General features: G+C 45.7%; 1 protein-coding gene across 4 annotated transcripts in view; it reads left to right on the top strand.

Annotated features, from left to right (window-relative positions):
* MAP4K5 (mitogen-activated protein kinase kinase kinase kinase 5) overlaps positions 1 to 18,640 on the top strand; it is a 68,305-nt gene that overhangs the window by 15,581 nt on the left and 34,084 nt on the right. For all 4 annotated transcript variants that reach the window (XM_084521490.1, XM_084521488.1, XM_084521489.1 and 1 more), the window contains exons 2-3: positions 6,067 to 6,124; positions 17,435 to 17,525. In XM_084521490.1, the coding sequence (XP_084377616.1) occupies positions 6,067 to 6,124; positions 17,435 to 17,525 (149 nt within the window). The remainder of the gene's footprint in view (positions 1 to 6,066; positions 6,125 to 17,434; positions 17,526 to 18,640) is intronic.

The raw sequence follows: 18,640 nt of genomic DNA on the forward strand, positions 1-18,640 counted from the left end.
CGGAGGTGCTCCCAGTGCCAAGCAGGAGGGCCTTTACTCGGTCCAGTACTCTAGTTAGGTTTTCTCAGTCTAAAACTGGAAAGCTGTGGTGGGATCTACTGGTTTTGGCTGGAGACCAGGCAGAGGAGCTCTGCGGTCGGTCCGTGACCTGATTCTCACTTTTCACCATCCTGACACCGAGGTCTGGATTTGTGCTGGCAGAAGGGCAGTCACTTACTTGCTTTGCAAGGTGCTGCTCAGGTGAGCAGCTCAGGAGATGGTGTTCAGCAGTGAGCTGTCACAGCTAGTCTTTGTGCTGGCTTGGGTTAACCTTTAGCTGCAAGTTTTTAATTAATTTAATTATTTTTTTCTTAGAGCTTTTGAAGAGTTTGATTTCTTTTGCAAAAGTGCTCTCCGAAGTGTGGCACCACAAAGGTCCCGGTAGCCTTTTTTGAAAGACAGCAATTCTGGACTCACACAGTGGAGACGAACTCTTGTTGCTTTTAACCTGGGTTTTGTGAGAAATTTTTGAGTTATACATTGACTTTTTAATGACTATCTAGCTCTGTAGTCCGGGTGTTAAACTCAGCTGGCAAAGAGGTGGTGTTTCAGAAGTTTGAGCTTCTCCTTCCTGTTCATTAATGGTGTTTCTGCTCTGCCTTCCCGATTCTCTCCCAGCTTGCTCCCTCAGCTCTGTTTGCAGAGCATTTTTACAACTGACAGGCTGCTTACGTAAACCAGAGGAGTAAGCAAAATTGTAGCAGATAATCACGGTAAACCCGAGGACAGGTTGTTTGAACTTGTGCGTTAGGACATAACTCGGATTCTGTTAGAGGCCAGCAGGTTGCCCTCCACCGAGACCTAATTCTTTTCTAACGTGTCTTTTGCTGCTTACTTGAGAGATAAATGGCAAACCGGACAGGTCAGAAACCTAACCTAAACTGCCCTCTGCTTACTGATTCCTATGGATGTGTATCGGTGTGTTCACTAAAAGCCAGCTACAAGGGATGAAACCCCAGTGACTGTCCTGCTGGAGACAGTGGGGCTCTGAGGACTGGCTGCAGGTCTGCCTGGGGGGGCTGCAGCACGATGCAGGGCCTTAGGACTTCCTGATCCTTGATGGTTTCTTCTGGCGTGCTGGGAAGAGCAGTGAGGAACCGTGGGCTTTATCCTGAGAAGGAAGGGCCACCTTTGCAGAAGGTGCAATCAGTTCAAGCCTAGCACAGAGAGATTGAAACAGGTTGCATACAAGAATTTGCCATGTGTACGGGAGGACGTGTATCTCACAGGAGAGGAATCAGACGAGAAGTAGTAAAACCCAGATCATTAAAAGGAAAGAAGCTCAATGCTGAGGTGCTGCTGAAGGGTCTGGTGGTGGTGCCACGTTGTGGCAGGTGCTCACACCAGAGGTGGGCTGCCTGTGGTGGCGTCTTCAAGACCCCATCCTCTGTTTCAAGGTCTCTGCTCTTGCCTTCTGGTACACGTATGTAGTAGTTTTGGTTTAGTTTATCTCATTCTTTTTCTTCTCCATAGTATTTTGGATTCTCTTTTTCCACGACAGCCAAGATACTTACTGCGTGTCCTGCCTGTTAGGAAGGATGCTGTTCTTGTACATTTAGAGCAGCCCAGGTGAGAGATTTTTGGTCACCCTAGCTGGCTGAGAGTGGTGGTGGATGTGTATCCAGAGCTGTAGGTAGGTGGATTCAGGGTTTGGTGATGCTGTGAGATACAGAAAAAAACAATACAGTATAACGGGAATTTCAAAACAGGGCAGAGAAGCTTAAGAGTTATAAGTGTCAGAAGACAGAAGCTAGAAAGCAGATGAGAAATTTTCATTTTGATGTCTGGGCAGGAGGTCAGGGGACCTTCTGGAGGTCCATGCAGTAACTGAGAAGAAGCAGGCAGCACGTGACAAACGCTGTGGTCACTGATGAGTGAAGCTTGGCAAGGAATGAATAAGATGGGGATGTGTGGGAGGGTTGCCACAGGGGCTGCAGTTGTGATTAGATTAAATGAAGACTCCATAGAACAAACGGATCTTCTGGGGAACTGGATGGTGGATCCAAGGCTGGAGATCAGGCTAGGACAAAGGGGTAAGGAGGAGATTTCACCATGGAAATTGAAAATTCTGATTTGGAGGTCGTAATACTGGTGTCTGAACCTTCTCTTCCTCGGTGTTGAAGGAGAAAGTGGCTGGATAAGGAAACCAAGCACATAAACTTACTTCCAAGGTGTGCAAGTGCAATATTTCTCCTGCTTTTGTCCATTTCTACTCAGCTTTGTACCGTGGATCCCTCTGGGCTGCAATCATCCTGTTCACAGCCTTAAATAAAACTGCAGTGTGTAACTGATGCTGAAACCAGTTTTCTTTGTTGTTTCTGGTCATTAGCTATAAAAAGTGTCCTACCCAAAATGTGTCTTCTGCTGTGCATTCTTAGGGGTGCAGAGGGAAGCATCATACACACAGCTTGCTTGTCAGTTCTCAACCACTTGCTGAAGCATCTGCAGTTTGGGATGGGACCGTGAATTTAGAGGAACCTTTGGTCTCTGCTGCAGCTGTGTGTATGCTTGAGCGAATCTGTGGTTTGCGTTGGCAGATGCTGACATAGACTGAGAAAAAAGTTGACGCTTATTGTGTTTTAACATGAAGCTGCTGGCATTAATCCTGTTCCTCGGCCTTTCAATTTCTATAATGAGACATTGAAAAGAGGTTGCGTTTTATTTTGATCGCATGCTGTTGTCCTGTAGTGTTTAGCTAGTAAAATATTGTGGAGGAGCTGTGCTTGCTGGGATGCTGCCACTCATCCCGTGTGAGACAGTGGAAGAGGAGGTGGCCAAAAGCCCACTTAGCCCTTCTTTCTTGGTAAATACATGCTGTATATGACATAGAAAAAAAAATAAGGTTAACTCTGTGACTCCCCTCATTCAAATATAGCCTTGCTCTGGTCCCGTTCTTGTGTAGATCACGGTTCCTCTTGAAGCTTTGCAATTGTTCTGCTAAAATCCTGGCCTTTTAATTTTCATTCCTTAGAATGAAACCACAGAGCATAATTTTCTGAACTCACAATATCTGCATTCACAATATCATTGCCATCTCTGCGTGAGGGCTGCAGATGCATGATAACTTGCTGTATCAGTAATAGATAAGAGATATTAAACAGCAGGTACCGAAGTGAGATGTTTGTTAATTGGCAGGACTTGATTACTTGGCGTGCAGATATTGTAAAACAGCTCCCCTGGTCCCTGGTTTAAACTACTTTTAAATTAAGACTTGAAATACAGAGGAAATTTCAGGGGAGCAGAAGCAGGCAGGTATTTTGCTGTTAGGTTTTAAAAACAAATAAAATGAGTAGGAAAACTGCAATTTTTTAGCTTGACATCTATTTTTTTCCCCAGTGAAGAAGTATATCAATAAAACAAATGGAAGATCAATAATTAATTCTTCACGTCAGGGATACGGGAAGAAGTGAGGTTTGTCAGATGTCACTCGTAGTGAAATTCCACGTTTGGGTCACAAAGACAGCAGTGGCGATGGGGCGATTCCTGTCTGTGACTTCCTCGGCACTGCACAGCCCCTTTAAAAATCAGAGTAATGAGGCTGCCGTGACCCATAGGAAACGAGTTGAGAATTTCTTTAACAAATGTGTCTTAAAATGATTTCAGGAATCCTTATTTGGCAGCTTTCTTATTTAGCTGTGTACCACGGGGAACCAGTTCTTAGCCTTCACCATCGTACATTTTTCATGATACGCAGTGCTTCATTATTGATGAAGTTTTCATCTGACAGGTATGGAAGAGAAAGCTTTCAAAACCAGGAGGTGACAGCAGAGAGAAACGTAGGTACCTGTGTAAAGTGGGTGCAATCGAAGGTGAGATAACAGCCGTCAGTCGCGCTTACGGCAGGTGGCTGTCTCCTGGGAAAGCCACTTTGGGTAATTTGCTGCATGCTTGCGACACGGCTGGCTAGACAGAACACCTAATGCCATTCCTGCACCTGTGAGCATCCAAACAGGGACCTCACAGTGAGCAGATGATCTTGCAGGTCTCTTCCAACCTTCATGGTTCTGTGGCAAACCTGACGTGTTCAGCTCATAAACACCAACCTGGTGACGAGCTTTCCATTCCGGCAAAGTTCGACGGCTGAAAACCGAAACAATTTTGTGTTCTGTCCCTAGGTCATGTGCAAGCGCTCGGTGGCAGCACTGGCAGCAGCAGGACAGGGGTTGGTGGAGCTGCGAGGCCTGTGCTGGGCACCAGCTGCCAGCCAGCAACTGCAGCAGCCTCTGGCCTGAGCCCTCAGGGCCCAGCCAAGCAGCCTGCGTACCAGAGACCTTTGGCAAACCCCATCTGTTTTTTCAGGCTTCATCACAGTAGCAGTGACAGCTACTGCTTGTGTGGAAGAGGAACATCAGGAGGGAATGCAGTCTTCCCCGTGTTTCTGAGATGCAGGTGATCGCTACACGGTGCAGTCCCCTTTATCCAAATATCTTGGCTGCTCAGCAGGCAAGAGGATAGAGGATGGACAGTTGAGGTTCCCTGACTTCAGTGAGAGAGGCTGTGTTCTTGGTCTCTTATAGAACCTTTATGTTTTTTTTTTACTGGTAATTTGGTGTAACAGCACCCAAGAAACCCTAAATCCTCTGTCCACCCTTGGCTGTATGCTCCTCCTGGATGCTGAGGGATGCAAATGCTGTGGTCTTCAAAGCATCTCTGGTAGGAAGGTACTTTGAGAAGTGGTAAAGATTTTCTTTGTGGTTAGCAGATACCTGTTCCTGTGTTCAGTGATTTGCTTGAGTTGTTCCATCCTGTTGCGGTTGTTCAGGTTCTCTCTGTCTTCAGCTGAGTCGTATTTTCCTGTGTCTCTAGCATACGTTTCAACAGCCACCACTTGCCTGAGCACTACAGGACTTCACATGGGCCAATTATTATTATTTTTTATTTTTTTTCCTGGCAGTTGGGAAGCCATTCCTGATTTGGAAGCTTCACTAAGTGTTGACAAAAGCAAGAGGTTCATCTTCCAAATTCTTGCTCTCCCTGTTGGCAAATAAAGACTTTTTCTTGTCCGTAAGCAAGAAGAGAGTTCTGCTCTGTAGTGGCTTTCTCCAGCTCAACCCACAGGGGCAAATTTGCTTTGCGTCCTCATCCTAAATACTTACCTAGATCAGTTTCACCTCCCCCAGTTTTTCCCCAGATTTTCTCCAGCCTACCTTTTAACCGGATTTTATATGCAGCAGACTCTGCGTGTTTGTTGTGGTAAGAAGAAAAGAGTTGGGTGTAGGCTCCTGTAACTTTCGGATGCTCAGCAAAAAGGGAGCGCCACAGTCCCTAATTGGATTAGGTTGTGTGTCAACAACACTGCAGCTTAGCTCTGGTGACGGTGCCTAGGTGATTTAGAGCTCATTTTACCGGAGTTAACAGTGTTAATGGAAGCCCCTCTTGAAACTTTCCATATCTGAGGTTCCTGTAGCATTTTCCTCCAGCACTGAATTCTTGGGGTGAAGCTTACAGAAGTGCTCCCTGCAGGTGTGGTGCGAAGCTTGAACTTGAGCTCTGTACCCCTTCATCTACAGGGTCATGGATCCACTGGAAGAGTGTAAGGGTCAGGTTGTTCCCAGGGAACTGAGACTCATCCGTGTTGCATCCGTGGTGCTGCTCTCTTGCTACCCACCGGTTTCACTTCCAGACTGCGCGGAGGTTTCGCCCACGAGGTGGTGGTTGAGCAGTGCGTGCTCTGGCAGCCTGCCTTGCAGCACAGCTCTTCTGTACCACCCCAGTGAGCACGGGCAAGGCACTGCTCAGACTCAACAACCCTTAAAAACAGTGTTTTAGAGGCATGAACTCTCATTCTGTGACAAGTAGCTGCTTGGGGTTTTTTAAAGCTCTGCAAAGAGCTGCCAGTAACTCTTCAACGAGGTTGTTGCTGTGCTAATACTAAGACCAGATAATCCTCGCCCAGGTCGCTCTCAGCTAATTGCATTGTGCCATATTTGTAGCACGTTACATCACAGCGTATCTTTTCATACCTGGTAAGACTTCGTGAGAAACCTTTGCAGTGTAATTGAATGTGTCTTAACTCTCTTATTGCAGGCTAGAAATCTTCATACCGGAGAACTGGCTGCTGTAAAAATAATCAAGTTAGAGCCTGGTAAGTTTTGCCTTCTTTTCTGTATTTTTGGATTGCATTTTCAGTTTTCTCACATGTTTATTTTTTCATAGCTGCAAAGCTCCAGACAAAAGAGGTGTGTTTTTTGTTGGTTTTTTTTTTTTTTTTTTTGCTGTTTCAGTGGTTAGATGACAGGAAGCTCTGCAGGATGTGTTACCACTCTCGGTTATGTCCTGCTCACTATTTCCTTGTTCGTTCTTATCTGCCTTATCATTGTTTCATAAAAAGTTGCAGTTACAATGTGTTGTCAGTACAAAGAGAAGATTTAGGACAGATGGTAGATTGTGAGCTCTGAAAGAATAGGGAGCTGGGAGGGGAGAGAGACCAAGCAATGATGCTAATGCTCATCAAAGGTGCCTTGGGAAAAAACAATGCCTTCTGCTTCATAATGGGTTGTCTTTTTTCTCACCTGTACTGAGAGGATGGGTATCGTTTCCCCATACATTTCCTCACCTCTCCTAAAAGAGGGCAGAGGTTTTCTCACTTCTCCTAAAAGAGCTCACTTGCTACCCAGGAAACTCACTGAGCTGAAGCCTAATCTGAGTCCTGCACAGGGAGCTGAAATCAGACATTAAGTCTTCAGTGGAAATGAGGCAAGGAGCTTTTTATCTGTCCCACCTGGGGATCATGTATTTGCTTGAAGAAGTAACCTGTCATTACTTGTTCACTGGAATACCTTTCAAATCCCTCTTTAATGAAGTCCTCTTCTGCATCTCTTTGCCACCTTAGTTTCCCATAGCCTGAACTCCTGTGCTGTGACCATTCAGGGTGGCTGTGGGACAGGGAACGAGGGAGGCTCCTCCTTGTGAATGCAGGCTTTCCCAGTGCTCACGTAGTACCACGTCGTTTATGAAGCAATTAAGTGACACTGGAGATTAACCTATAGTCACAGAGCTAGGAAGTAGTAGGATTTCTGGAGACACGATGGGATAACTTGTGGCTGGTGCGCTACAGACAACGAATGCAGACTCTTTAGGAAGTGGAGGAAAATTTGGAAAGACGATTGACACAGGAGAGGCTGATGGAGCCATGTGGTTTTTGTTCTGGAGACAAGAAGAGTGAAGAGGGATCTCACCACCATGTTCCACTGAAGACATGCAGAAGATGCCTGGTGAAGAGCAGGCACAAGCAAGGGAGATTCCAGCTGGAAATGGGAAAAACCCTTCACAAGGAGAGCGCTTGTGCTCTGGGACAGGGCCCTGAGAAGTGGTGGTGGGATCTCCATCCTGGAGGAGTCTTAGAAGTTGAGTGGACATGGCCTGGCAGTGCAGCCAGCCCTGCTTGGAGAAGAAAACTGGAGCAGAGGACTCTGGAGGTCCTACCAACCTGTCTGCTGTGATCTGGGGGTTTGAAGACCAACTCTGAAATGTCTCCGGTCCCTGAACTCCAGCATCGGTGGTGGTGGTGTGACAGGACAGGTTAAGGGTCTGTTGTTTTGATGGGGGTCTTGCAATGTCAGTATACTGATAACAACTTGAGGTGGATGTACTGTTTTCTGGTTTCTTGCTTAAGAAAACCCATTGTCCCATTTGGGTGGAGTTACGTGGTTCTATTGACTTGGGTTGAAAAGCACAGCTCTTGTTTTGTTTTTGTTTTCTAATTTTTTTAACAGTTACAAGTTAGTGAAATCAGAACAGTTTCTTCAACTGGAAGAATTTGAAAAATTCGAGTGAATAAATAAATTAGAAGAAAAGGCTCAGCTTGATTCTTTAGCTTTTTTTTCCCTCCTTTTGTGGAAACATAACATAGGTAACCACTAAAGAGCAGCCAGGCCACGTTGGTGACAAAGGGAGCCCAGAACACTGCCACATTCTTCGCAGCTCTCTTCTTCGAGACTCAGCAAGGTCTTCTGCAAGCTCAGCTTCATGCACTCAGTGTGGTTCGGATGTCAGTGGCTGTGGTTAAATAAACGGCCTTCATCTCTGAACCCACTTACCCACACCAGAATTCACGATTGTACGACCTCAGGAGTGGTGGTCAGTGGGCAAAACCTCAGGTGTGGCCTCACCTCCTGCTAGCAGCACCTTGCAAGCCGCTCTGACTCCATCTGGTCCCTTCAAGTCCTCTACTGGTGGGTCTCGTGAGCTGGCAACCTCTTCGGAGCAGAGCTGAATTTTCCCTGTCATTGTTTGGTGCTGTGCACAGCGTGGCTTTCCGTCTTGTTTGGGGATTGCTGTCAGGAACTGAAATGTTGTAGTGGTTCAGGATGGTTCTCTTGGCCCTACTTGCTTCATCCTGTCCCCTTGCGACTGTGTCCCAGGGTTTTGGAGGCAGTCAGAAAGTGTCCAGTTTTCTCTCTGCACATCTGCGAAACTCCTCATTGTACGAAGCTGTGTTTACATAGGTGCAAAAAGCAACTGCACAAATTTGCACGGGTGAAAAATAGATGGAGGACGGTTAAATACAAAGATCCCATCTACGACCGAGAGATTTTTCTGAGCCATCGGTCTCTGGAGGTGGGGGGAGAGCGTTTGGGGAAAGCATCTCTGTGTGGTCTGTTTGTAATGCTTCCTTGGCACCCTCGACTGGAAGCTCAAGGCCCCGTTTCTGACTCAGCGCAGCTCCTGGTTGGTTCCGTGATCTGCTCTGCAGCCAAGCAGATGTTTGGGAAGCTGAAGGCAGAAGATGTGTGGGGAGGCTCTGAAAGAAGCTGAAGCTGCTGCCTTGGAGCGATACGACCATGGGGATGAGTGGTGGCTGCTAAGCAGCCGTGCACCCAGCGCAGGAGCGATGTGAGGTGTTGTAGCCTATGCTTGGGGAGAGCTGGGCACCACATTTATCTCTTGGTGGGGCAGAGCAATATTCCCATGATGGAAGGAGGATGGTATTAACCTCCTGCTGGTGTAGTGAGAAGCTTCCTTGAGCCTCCACGTTGCTGCACCTGGTGCAAGTGAAGTAGGTCGGGTTCTACTGTGAATTTCACAGAATCATTTAGGTTGGAAGAGACCTCCAAGATCACCCCGTCCAACCTCTGACCTAACACTAACAACTCCTCCACAAAACCACATCACTGAGAAGAATTGCTTTGAAAACTGACCACAGGCAGAGGCTGAATCCTCTGCTATTGGGGCCAGAGGAAGAGCACGAACCTTGGGCAGCTGAGTAAGTAATCCCAGTCTCTGCTTGTTGCTGCTTAAGCACGACAACGAAAAGTGCAAGGCTCTGGCCCCAAGTCATCCCTACTGAGAACCCCATTAAAATTAGCATTGATGACCCCATCTTTATAGTTCTTACTCTGTTTTTAGTCTGACTTACCACAGAGAAGTGATTTCTTCTGGGGTAGCTGTCTTTTTTTTTTTTTTAATGTCTTTTAAAACCTTACCAGCCTGATCTCCATCCGCAGCATGTACACCCACAGTCTCTTGGCAGAGATCTTGTCGGGTTTTTGTTTTGTTTTTAAGGAGGGTTCACAGCATTTATTTATTTACGTTTGGTGCTCTAGGATGTCTGCTGCCTCTGTGGGGTAGCTCGATGGTAGCAGCTTACTGTCTTCGCTGGACAGGAAGACACAGCTGTTCAAAGTCTCCCAGATTAAAAACAATAATAATAAATAAATAAAAAACAGCTGCACCTTGTGAGAGTTTGTCTTCAACATTCAAACTAATTTTAAGGATTTTGGGGCTGTGCCTGCAGAACACCAGCAGATCTCGGATCAGGTGAGTGTTAGAAGTTGGTGCAGCCAGCTGGGTGCTCCCCCCAGGGGGGCAGCCAGGACGAGCTCCTGCCAGACTGCAGGGCACAATGAGCAAAAGATTCGTGATAAATTCCATAAATTAGTCACCGGGGAAACAGGCCTGTGGCTCTCTTCGAGTTAGGTACAGCATCTTTGGGAGGGGAGTGGAAGGCTGCCTCACAGATGGGGAGTTAATTTGGAGATGGAAAAATAAATCTCCAAACCCAATGCTAGTGTAATACATCGACGGGTGACTGCGAGCAGAAGACAAAAGCCTGTGAAGCAAGGAGGTGAGCAATGTGTTGAATTCAATCTGCAGGAAACATCACGCAGTACGATGGCAGCGCTTTGGGAGACCCAGCAAAACTGCTGAAACGGCGAGTGTGGGTGAGCTGTGGCTTGATCCTGTTACTACCTGTAGCAGAAGAGGGATTAAATGAGTTGGGAGACTCAAACTCACGACCGAGACCCCAGTATGACCGCTTTAATTTCATCTGCTGTTGCCTTCCTTTGTCTGCTCTCTGGACAAAAGACATAAGCTCCCTACACAGAAGGTTACTGTCGTCAGCTTACTTGAATTTTTGGGCAGTGTGCGAGCTCTGCTACCACAGTTCCTTAAGCTGTGCTGTTAGGATCGAAATAGACAGTGTTTTTCACTTTTTTGGCATAGCCTTTGGAGAGCATTAGGCAAAAGTATTATGGCACGCTAATGACATTTCCCAGCATTCGCCGAGTACAAATGCTTCAAATAATTTGGGAGCCAATTCTATTTCAGAAACTAATCCAACTGTACTCAGCAGCGTGGAAGCCAAAACCACCCGAAACACTAAAGCCACTTCCTTCTATGGGTTTAGCAGATGAATCGAGAAGGCAGTCAATACAAAGAGATAACTATTTGCCAGGGTAGCTTTACTCCACCGAATTTTCTCCCTGGGAAAATGTAAGAACCGAAATATTTTAAAATTACGAGACGCCTCGTGTAAATACTGTCAGAATGATAAATAGTGACCTCGGAAGCCTTTGATGCTTTAAGGGCTGGTGGTGAGCTGTAGTGCAAGATTACAGAAGGATCTCGTTTGTGGTTTTCGTTGGGTTCAGTGAGTGTTTTCTGTGTGAGATCTCTGTGGGAGCCAGAAGTAGCCGGTTACGTGTTTCTAGTTGGATCTTAATCCATGCGTGGAGCTGTTGAAGGGTGTCTGTACGAGGGAAAATAGTCAGCCAGCTCCGTGTAGCTTTGTGCTCGGGACATTCACAGCTGGATTTGGTTCATTACCTTTGGTATCTCGTGGTTCAGATGTGGAGGTTCGTGTTCCACGTACGAGCACAGCCTTCGGGCTGAGTCGGGTCAGGGTCTGTCCCCTCTGGACCACAACCACAGGGGAGCTGTGGGACACGCCAGGGCCTTGCAGGACTAAGAGGGGTGCTGCAGCAGTGCAGCCTCATGCTCTGTGTGATGAATTCCCTAGAGATGCTATGAACTGTGGAGGAAAACAAGCCTGAGGCTTATTTGAGCTAAGCCTGCAGGGCTCAAACCATTGTTACAAGCTCCGGGAGCTGAAGAAATATGGAAATAACTCCTGGTTACCCCTTTCACCTTCACTGCCTCGTGGTGTGGAACCTGGTTGTGTTGGGATCATGTCTGGTGTGTGTGATGGTTTAACTAGACACAGATTTTACGTGCTGAACTGTCAGACACTGCCAGAAGCCCTCGCTAACCCGTTCCTGAGCTCCTTTGCTGGCTGCAAACTCCCGTGGCATCAAGCTGGCATCGCCATACCCCGGGGACACCTGGAAGAAGTCGAAGCACAGCTCATTCCACCACCACTGCATCTGTCTGAGCCCAACGCCTGCCTTTCCAAATGCTCTGGAGCTGCTAAAGGCTGGACGTCGCTGCCTTGTGCTGTGCCATGTGCCGAGTGGTACTGCTGCCGCCCCGCACAGCTGCTCAGCCCGCTCCTGGAGCGTACCCAAAGCAAAACACAGACAGCGTGGTCTCTTAATGCAGAGTGCCCAGCATTTTAATGATATTTAACTTCTTGGAGAGTGGTCCGATTTTGCTTTGCCTGCTTCTAATGCGTTTATAACCTGCTGTTCTTCCTGCAGAAATGTCTGTACCCAGAGTGGGTGAGCTCGTGGTCCCAGGTAGTAAGTACAGAAGACAAGGAGAGAGGGAGGGAGATGAAAACATTCGACATAGGAGCACAGGTTATCTGTTAACATGGCTGCTTGTAACTAGGACCACGCAGGGGAAAAGAGAGTATAAGCAGGGAAATTGGTTCTGGCGTTGGAGCAGTCACTGAACATTCATGTGCTGCGTGCTGCCAAGCTCGTGCTGCTGTGGCAGCGCTTTGCCATCAGTTATATTTTGCATCAATCGAGAGCTAATCAGTACCATCAGCCCTCAGCAGTCAGGAGCTGAGATGCCTGGCAATGAAATCTGCTGGTGGAAACATCGCTGTTTCCAAATAGTTGTATCCTACTTGGAATCAAGTTTCTCAGCTTCAGGGTTTGGGAATCTAAATTCTTTCAGTCAGACTGCAGGTTTCCTTGAATCCCGAGAAAAGACGTATGGCTAAAACAGCTCGGATGCTTGAGTGCAATCTGAATTATTCTTCTTAAAGACACGAAACTTTAAAAGGATTGTTCACAGTTTTCAAAATGGTTGGTAAAGAGGAATGCAGGTCTGCAAGGCAGGGAAGAAAGCAGGACTTCTGTGTGTGTCAGAGCTATAGGATGGGATGCTACACTAATGCCTTGCATCTCTTCACCTCCCCCAAAATATTTTGGGGCTGTAGTTCAGTCATGTTGTGTGTCAGGCTATAGAAATAGGAAATGGAAAATGTCTCAGGAGCTAAACTTAATTAGGCTGGAGGGAAAAGACTGGCAACAAATTTCAGTGTTAAGAAAAACCTGTATATTGGGGGTGTCACCTCTTTCATCAGTGGAGATTGAACCCTTACTAAGTTCAGAGAAGTGGCTTGGAGTGACTGAGAGCTGGGTGGCACAGGGATATGCGGAAATCAGCACAGAGGAGCTAACGACCTGTAAGTAGTGCCCGATGGCAGCTTGGCTGTGAGGTTTGTCTATTGGGATGAACGGTTTCCGCGAAGTAGTGATTCCCGTGGTGCTTTCTGGCCTGGTTCTGGCACCCAGGTTGTTGAAATAAAAAAAAATAAAAAATAAAAAAAATAAAAATTGAGACATGGTCCTAGCTGCAGCTGCTTCTGCTAACAGTGGTGTTCACCTGGTCTCGTTACTAATGGCATCCCACTTTGTCTAATTAAAATATTGTGATGGAAGTCCCAGGTATGTACAGTGAAGCCTCCAGGGGAGGCTGCTGGAGCCAGCTTGTGAGCACCCATCGCGCCTCCTGCCAGGCAGCCTGGCGTGCCTGTCAAGCACATTTGGGAGGCCAGGAGCATACAGTACTGCCCAGCACGCTGGTACCATGGAGTTCTGCTCTGTCTCTCCATAATCACTGCTGTCCCACCCTTCACGACACCATCAGCATCTCCAAATGCCGTCAGTTCTCTCCTCCCAGTTGCATGCAAGGCCTGGGCGCTGCCTGCCTGTCCCTCCCTCTGTTCCCTCTTGGTATCAGCCCTGTGCTGCAGCTCTGAAGTAATGCTGAAGAAACCAATTTACAACAATAGCTCTGAAATTCTCCCCTGAGGAGCCTCCTGGACAATAAAGTGGATCTCAGCTGACCCAGGAGGAGATGTGAGGGGTGACCCTGGGTCTTTTTTGCAGGATGGGCCCACTCAAAGCAGTCAGTGGAGCCCATGAAAATAAGACCAGGAACAAACTTGCTTGCAAACCACCAAGGTCAGGCGTGCTCAGAGGACCTAACAGTGCTGCATGAAAGGCTGTAGAGCCATCAGGTCCTTCCTGTGCTGCAGAGTGGGGCATGTAAACCCAGGCTGCACATTTAAGGGAACTTGGCAGGACATCCTGTACCAGGTGAGAAGTGTCTGCAAACAGAGTAATTCACGACTGTCAGTGAGTTCTGTCAGCGATCTCTTGCTTAAATACAGATTTATCACAAATTTACTAATCTTTACTTTGTTAAGCTTCTGAAATTGATCTGCTTGCAACACGAGAGGATGGGGCTGCAAGTTGCAGTAGTCGTCCTCCCCACCAGCTGTGCTGGCGGACAGGCGGCTCATTGTGCCGAGCCGAGCGGCCTCGACCACGGACCCTGATCGGGGGAGAATATTCCATTGTAACCCTCCATTGTGTCCTGCATGTCTCATTAGAGAGGTAAAATTACATAATAGTAGCGCACTGCAGTGAGTCACCACGCTGCTGGGGTGATTTACAGCAGCTCCCTAAACTACGTTTTTGCTCAGCATGCCACACAGCCCATAATTGCAAACATGTGAGTAGACAAAAAGTACATTTTTCCAATTCCATGTTATTTAGCATCAAGCGATCTCTGATGACTAAACCAGATGAAAATCTCTTTGTATGGATATATTGTCACCTTTGATCTAACTGTTCTTATCTTGCTGTCTCCCTCTTGATTAAGTATTTTCTACAAATTCGTCTTACTGTCTTTTTTATTTTCATGCTATCCAAGGATATTTAATTTTTGCCCAATTCCAGCATCTCTTGCCAAGATTAATACTCCAGCTGCCTGGAAACTCTGAATTCCATTGTTTTGAATTCATTTTTGTCATCTTTGAAGCACTATACATCTTCTCTCCTATCTTTGAGTCTGATCTTTCAGAATCTTTTTCTACGTATTTTGCCAGACTTTTCTCGTGGATATGTCTCTTCTTTCTTCCGTCTGTTTGTTACTGTTCTGTCAGCCCTGTGCCCACATTCAGCCCATGCCCCTTTTTCCAAATCCCTCTTTTATTCCCTTTTTTTGTAGGTTACTCCATTTTTTAATAGGTTCTCCATTTATTTAATTGCATGGAGGTTACCTTTTCTGTGTTCATCTCCTCTTCTGAAAGGTAGGATCAGTCTGAGTCACTCCTGATGGGTACTTCTTTGGTGGTTTTGTGGTTTTTGTTTTTTTTTTTTTTCCACTGGTGCAAAATTTCTTGGCTTTCCATGCATTGAGTTCAGTGTTTCATCGCCACTTTCATAGGAGAAACTTTTCATATGTACAAGGGTTGAAGGTTAAGGCAATTTAAGCCCCTGTCTAATTGTCCTATCTTAGAACAACAGAATAGATTATTCCTGTTGTTTTTATTTTTCCACAGATGTCTTTTATGGGCATGAAGGTTGTTATCTCATCTACCATCAGTCTTTCTAGTACAAAATCACCATATTTCCTTCATTTTCTCCCCTATTAGTTACAGTTCTTGTTGCTCCACACTAGACAGTGCTATCGAAGGGCAAGTCAAGATGCTACCTACAGGTTTTTTGCTGTTTCAGGAATGCTTCTTGATCATGAAGTTCATGAGGCAGTGTTTAGATATTCTGAAATGCTACATACCAAAGATCCTTTGCTTCGAAGAGTAGGGATTGAGTTCTTTGAACTCATGGACAGCTGGCTGTATTAGAGAAAGGTGGTACCTTCTTTGGTGTGAGGTGGGAGTTTTTTTGCTTTCGCTCTTGCTCACATTTGACTTTTTTGAAAAACTTCTTTAATTTTAAAATGCTCCAGTGAGTTACCTGTGAGTATTTACCAGTTTCCTTGTGGAAATTCATCACAGAAATAGAAGGGATTAGTCCACCTGGAACAAACTCAACCCTTTGTTCATAGCAGTTGTTTATAGGCAGGGTGCTTGAGTTCAAGCAAAGCTATAGTTGAAAGGTAACCCATAAAGCACAGTGTGAAGCCTGTGCTAAATTTGATTGCCTAGTTTGTGTTGCCTTTTCCTTTTTTCATTATTCCCAAAAAATAACTGCTCGTATTTCAAATGTCAAGAGTCTGTCTTAAACTCCTCTACTAATATTTTCCTTCCCCGGTGAAGTCTTTCTCCACACAACTCAACTTCAAGAAGCCCTTGAGGATTTACTGAAGTTAGCCAGGGCTCTGTTTGTACAAATGTGTTCCTCCCTCTCTACCTTTGTGTTTTGTGGCTATTTTCTTACGTAAAAATCCCAAAGGTTGCGATCACTTGAAAATAATTGTAGTGAATGGGCACTTCTTTCTCTCTATCTGTAAACGTTTATGCACAATGTGAATGTCTGTAAGTAGAGAGCCACGATTTGCACTGTGATCTCCAGTGCCATGGGGCAGGCCATCAGTCCTGGCTGGCTGTGGGTCTGTCCAGCATGGGTGGAAAGTCCGGCCTAAAAACCCTCTGGTGTGGTCTCCTTGGTGACTCCATTGCTCGGTGAAGTTGCTTGAAGCACAGCCCATAAAAACATCGATTTTTAAAGAGGTTATTAAGACTATTAGCTGCGCTGTTACTTCTTGAATAAACACACCGGGGATCCAAACAGAATTTATAGCAGTACTTGAGACCTCTTGGACTTGTCAAAATCACATAAATTAAGGGCAGCGGTATAGGGCTGTACTTCTGCTTCCACATCCCTGGCTTGATATTAGCAGATAGATTTCACTAATAAAACTTGAAATGAAAATAAATATACAAAGCTCTTTTTTTTTTTTTTAATCATGAGAGGACATGGTAGTTGCCACATTTTCGGAAGCAGCACTTTCTCTAAAACCCAAGACCTTTATCTAAATTGCAGTCTTTCATGTCCTGCAAGCTGCTACAAGCGCCTTGTTCATGCCAAAGGAAGAACAAAGGTAATAACACCCGTGTGCATGACCACAAGGCGGGCAGATGCCTGTGAGGGCCTGGTCGGCCAGTTCCTGAGGTGTTGTTCCCCAGAGGCAGGCTGCCAGGCTGTCAGCCTGTGCCGGCATTATGGCATTACATTATGGGATGGCAGGGAAGCGCTGCTCACAGGGAGGGAGAGCCTCTGGGGCCAGGCCACAGACACGGCCCTCGGCCTACCCTGAGGCATGGGCCTGAGGAGTTGCCACCTCTGAGCTCGGGATCCTGTGTGGAAATTCTGCCCATGGGATTAAATAAACATACACCAGTGTTTTTCCTAGGGCTCCGTATTTTTCTTGCCTTCATTGCAGCTATACAATTACATCTTTTTGAGTTTAGGATAGCTTTCAAGCTTTTACCCTTTTAAATTAACGTGTTAGGAACATGCTAGGCTATTGTGCTGTCCCTAATGTGTTTTTAAGCACAGGGCTCTTTTTGCAAAGGCTGTGTAGAATGTGTAAATGTGCTTATGTAGCTGTCCTAATCAAAAACTGCTCTCACGACGAGGCAGCCGGTGGTGCGGGCTCTGTGCTTCTCTTCTGAGTCAGCGGTGGCCGAGTGGGCGTGCAGGCCGTATGCTGCCTCAGAGGCATTTTGAAATGAAAGATTTTTAATGGCGAGCCTACGGTGCCTGTTTTCTCTCGGTTTCAGCTGGGGGACTCTGGAGTTACATTGCTGCAATATTTCAGTCTGTGTTCGGGACCCTCGTGCTGCAGACACCGTGTCTGGTGGAGCTGGGTGGGCCTGGGAGCCATGAAGGGGCTGCTGCAGTTATCCAAGCCCTTGGCTTGTTTTTACGAGCGTCGTACACGCTTTGAGGTCTCTTTCAAAGTTCAGCTTTGTGTGATGTAACTGTGATTGTTTCCTGTTTTTCAGGAGATGACTTTTCATTGATACAGCAAGAAATATATATGGTTAAAGAATGCAAACACTGCAACATAGTCGCCTATTTTGGGAGCTATCTCAGGTAAACCTCACTGTATTACCTACATTTCATCTGGTTCTTTCCTGAGACAATCTCAGTCTGGATTATTACTTATATCCTCTCTCATTGTTCTCATTGTCTTCTCTATGCTGAATTCCCTTCAGTTCCCATCTGGCTTAAAAAAAAAAAAAAAAGTAAAAAAGAAAAAAAAAAGTGACTAATACTTTGTTTTCTCTGCTGGCCAAAAGGCTGGAATATTTTTATCACTAGGAACAGAAAGAAACTTTTCCCTTAGAGACTCTTGCAACATATCCAATCCTGCTCTCTTGCTGGGCAGATTTTAAACATTTATCACTTCTAATATAAAGCAAGCTCACTGTTTATCTAGAGTAGAATTGCTTTTAGGTATTTTATTTAATGGCAGTATTGTGTGCTGTGCAAGGATAGCCAGTGAGTTGTAAGAGCAAAACACACTAAATCTGGGCTGCTGGTAATAACATTTTTCATAGCTCTGGTGCGACAGATGCGACGTACTGAGAGCAAGGTGATGCCAGCTGGCCACGTCTTCAAGTGCACACGTTAAATGTTATACAGAAAGTTGGGGAATATTTTCCATTTCTGTGGAACAATGCCATTTATCAATTGGCTCTGAGGGAATATATATCACCACTTTGCCAATTTGGTCTTTTTCTACACGGCTTCGTCTTTGGATTTCATGGAGGACTGCATTTTTTTAAGTAATTTGTACAGCCCAAGTGGACTTCAGCTGGAAAATAGCTGGATTTCTAAATCCCCAACACTCCTTTTGGAGGTTGTGAGGAATTTTTTTAGATACAATTAGGTAATTTCAATTTCAGATTGAAACTGAGTGTAGCATGCTTATCTAATGTACTCTTGCTGCTAGAAGGTAAACCTCAAGTGTTCCTTAATCACATTATTCCTTGCAGTTAAGAGGTCAGGGTTAAAGCAACATCTTTTAGGTCTGATAACAGTTAAAAGCTTCTCAGTGATTTTGGCATAAAATTTTCATTTTGATAGGTGAGAATTTATATTGAGATTTTTAATAACATGCAAAGCATGTAACTGCTAGTCACGTATTAGTGTATGTCTTTAACAAAGAGCGATCAAGACCAATAGAAAATAATTTAAATAATCAT

The sequence above is a fragment of the Aythya ferina genome (genome assembly GCF_964211825.1).
Source record: "Aythya ferina genome assembly, chromosome: 5".
In the NCBI taxonomy this organism is placed as follows: Eukaryota; Metazoa; Chordata; class Aves; order Anseriformes; family Anatidae; genus Aythya; species Aythya ferina.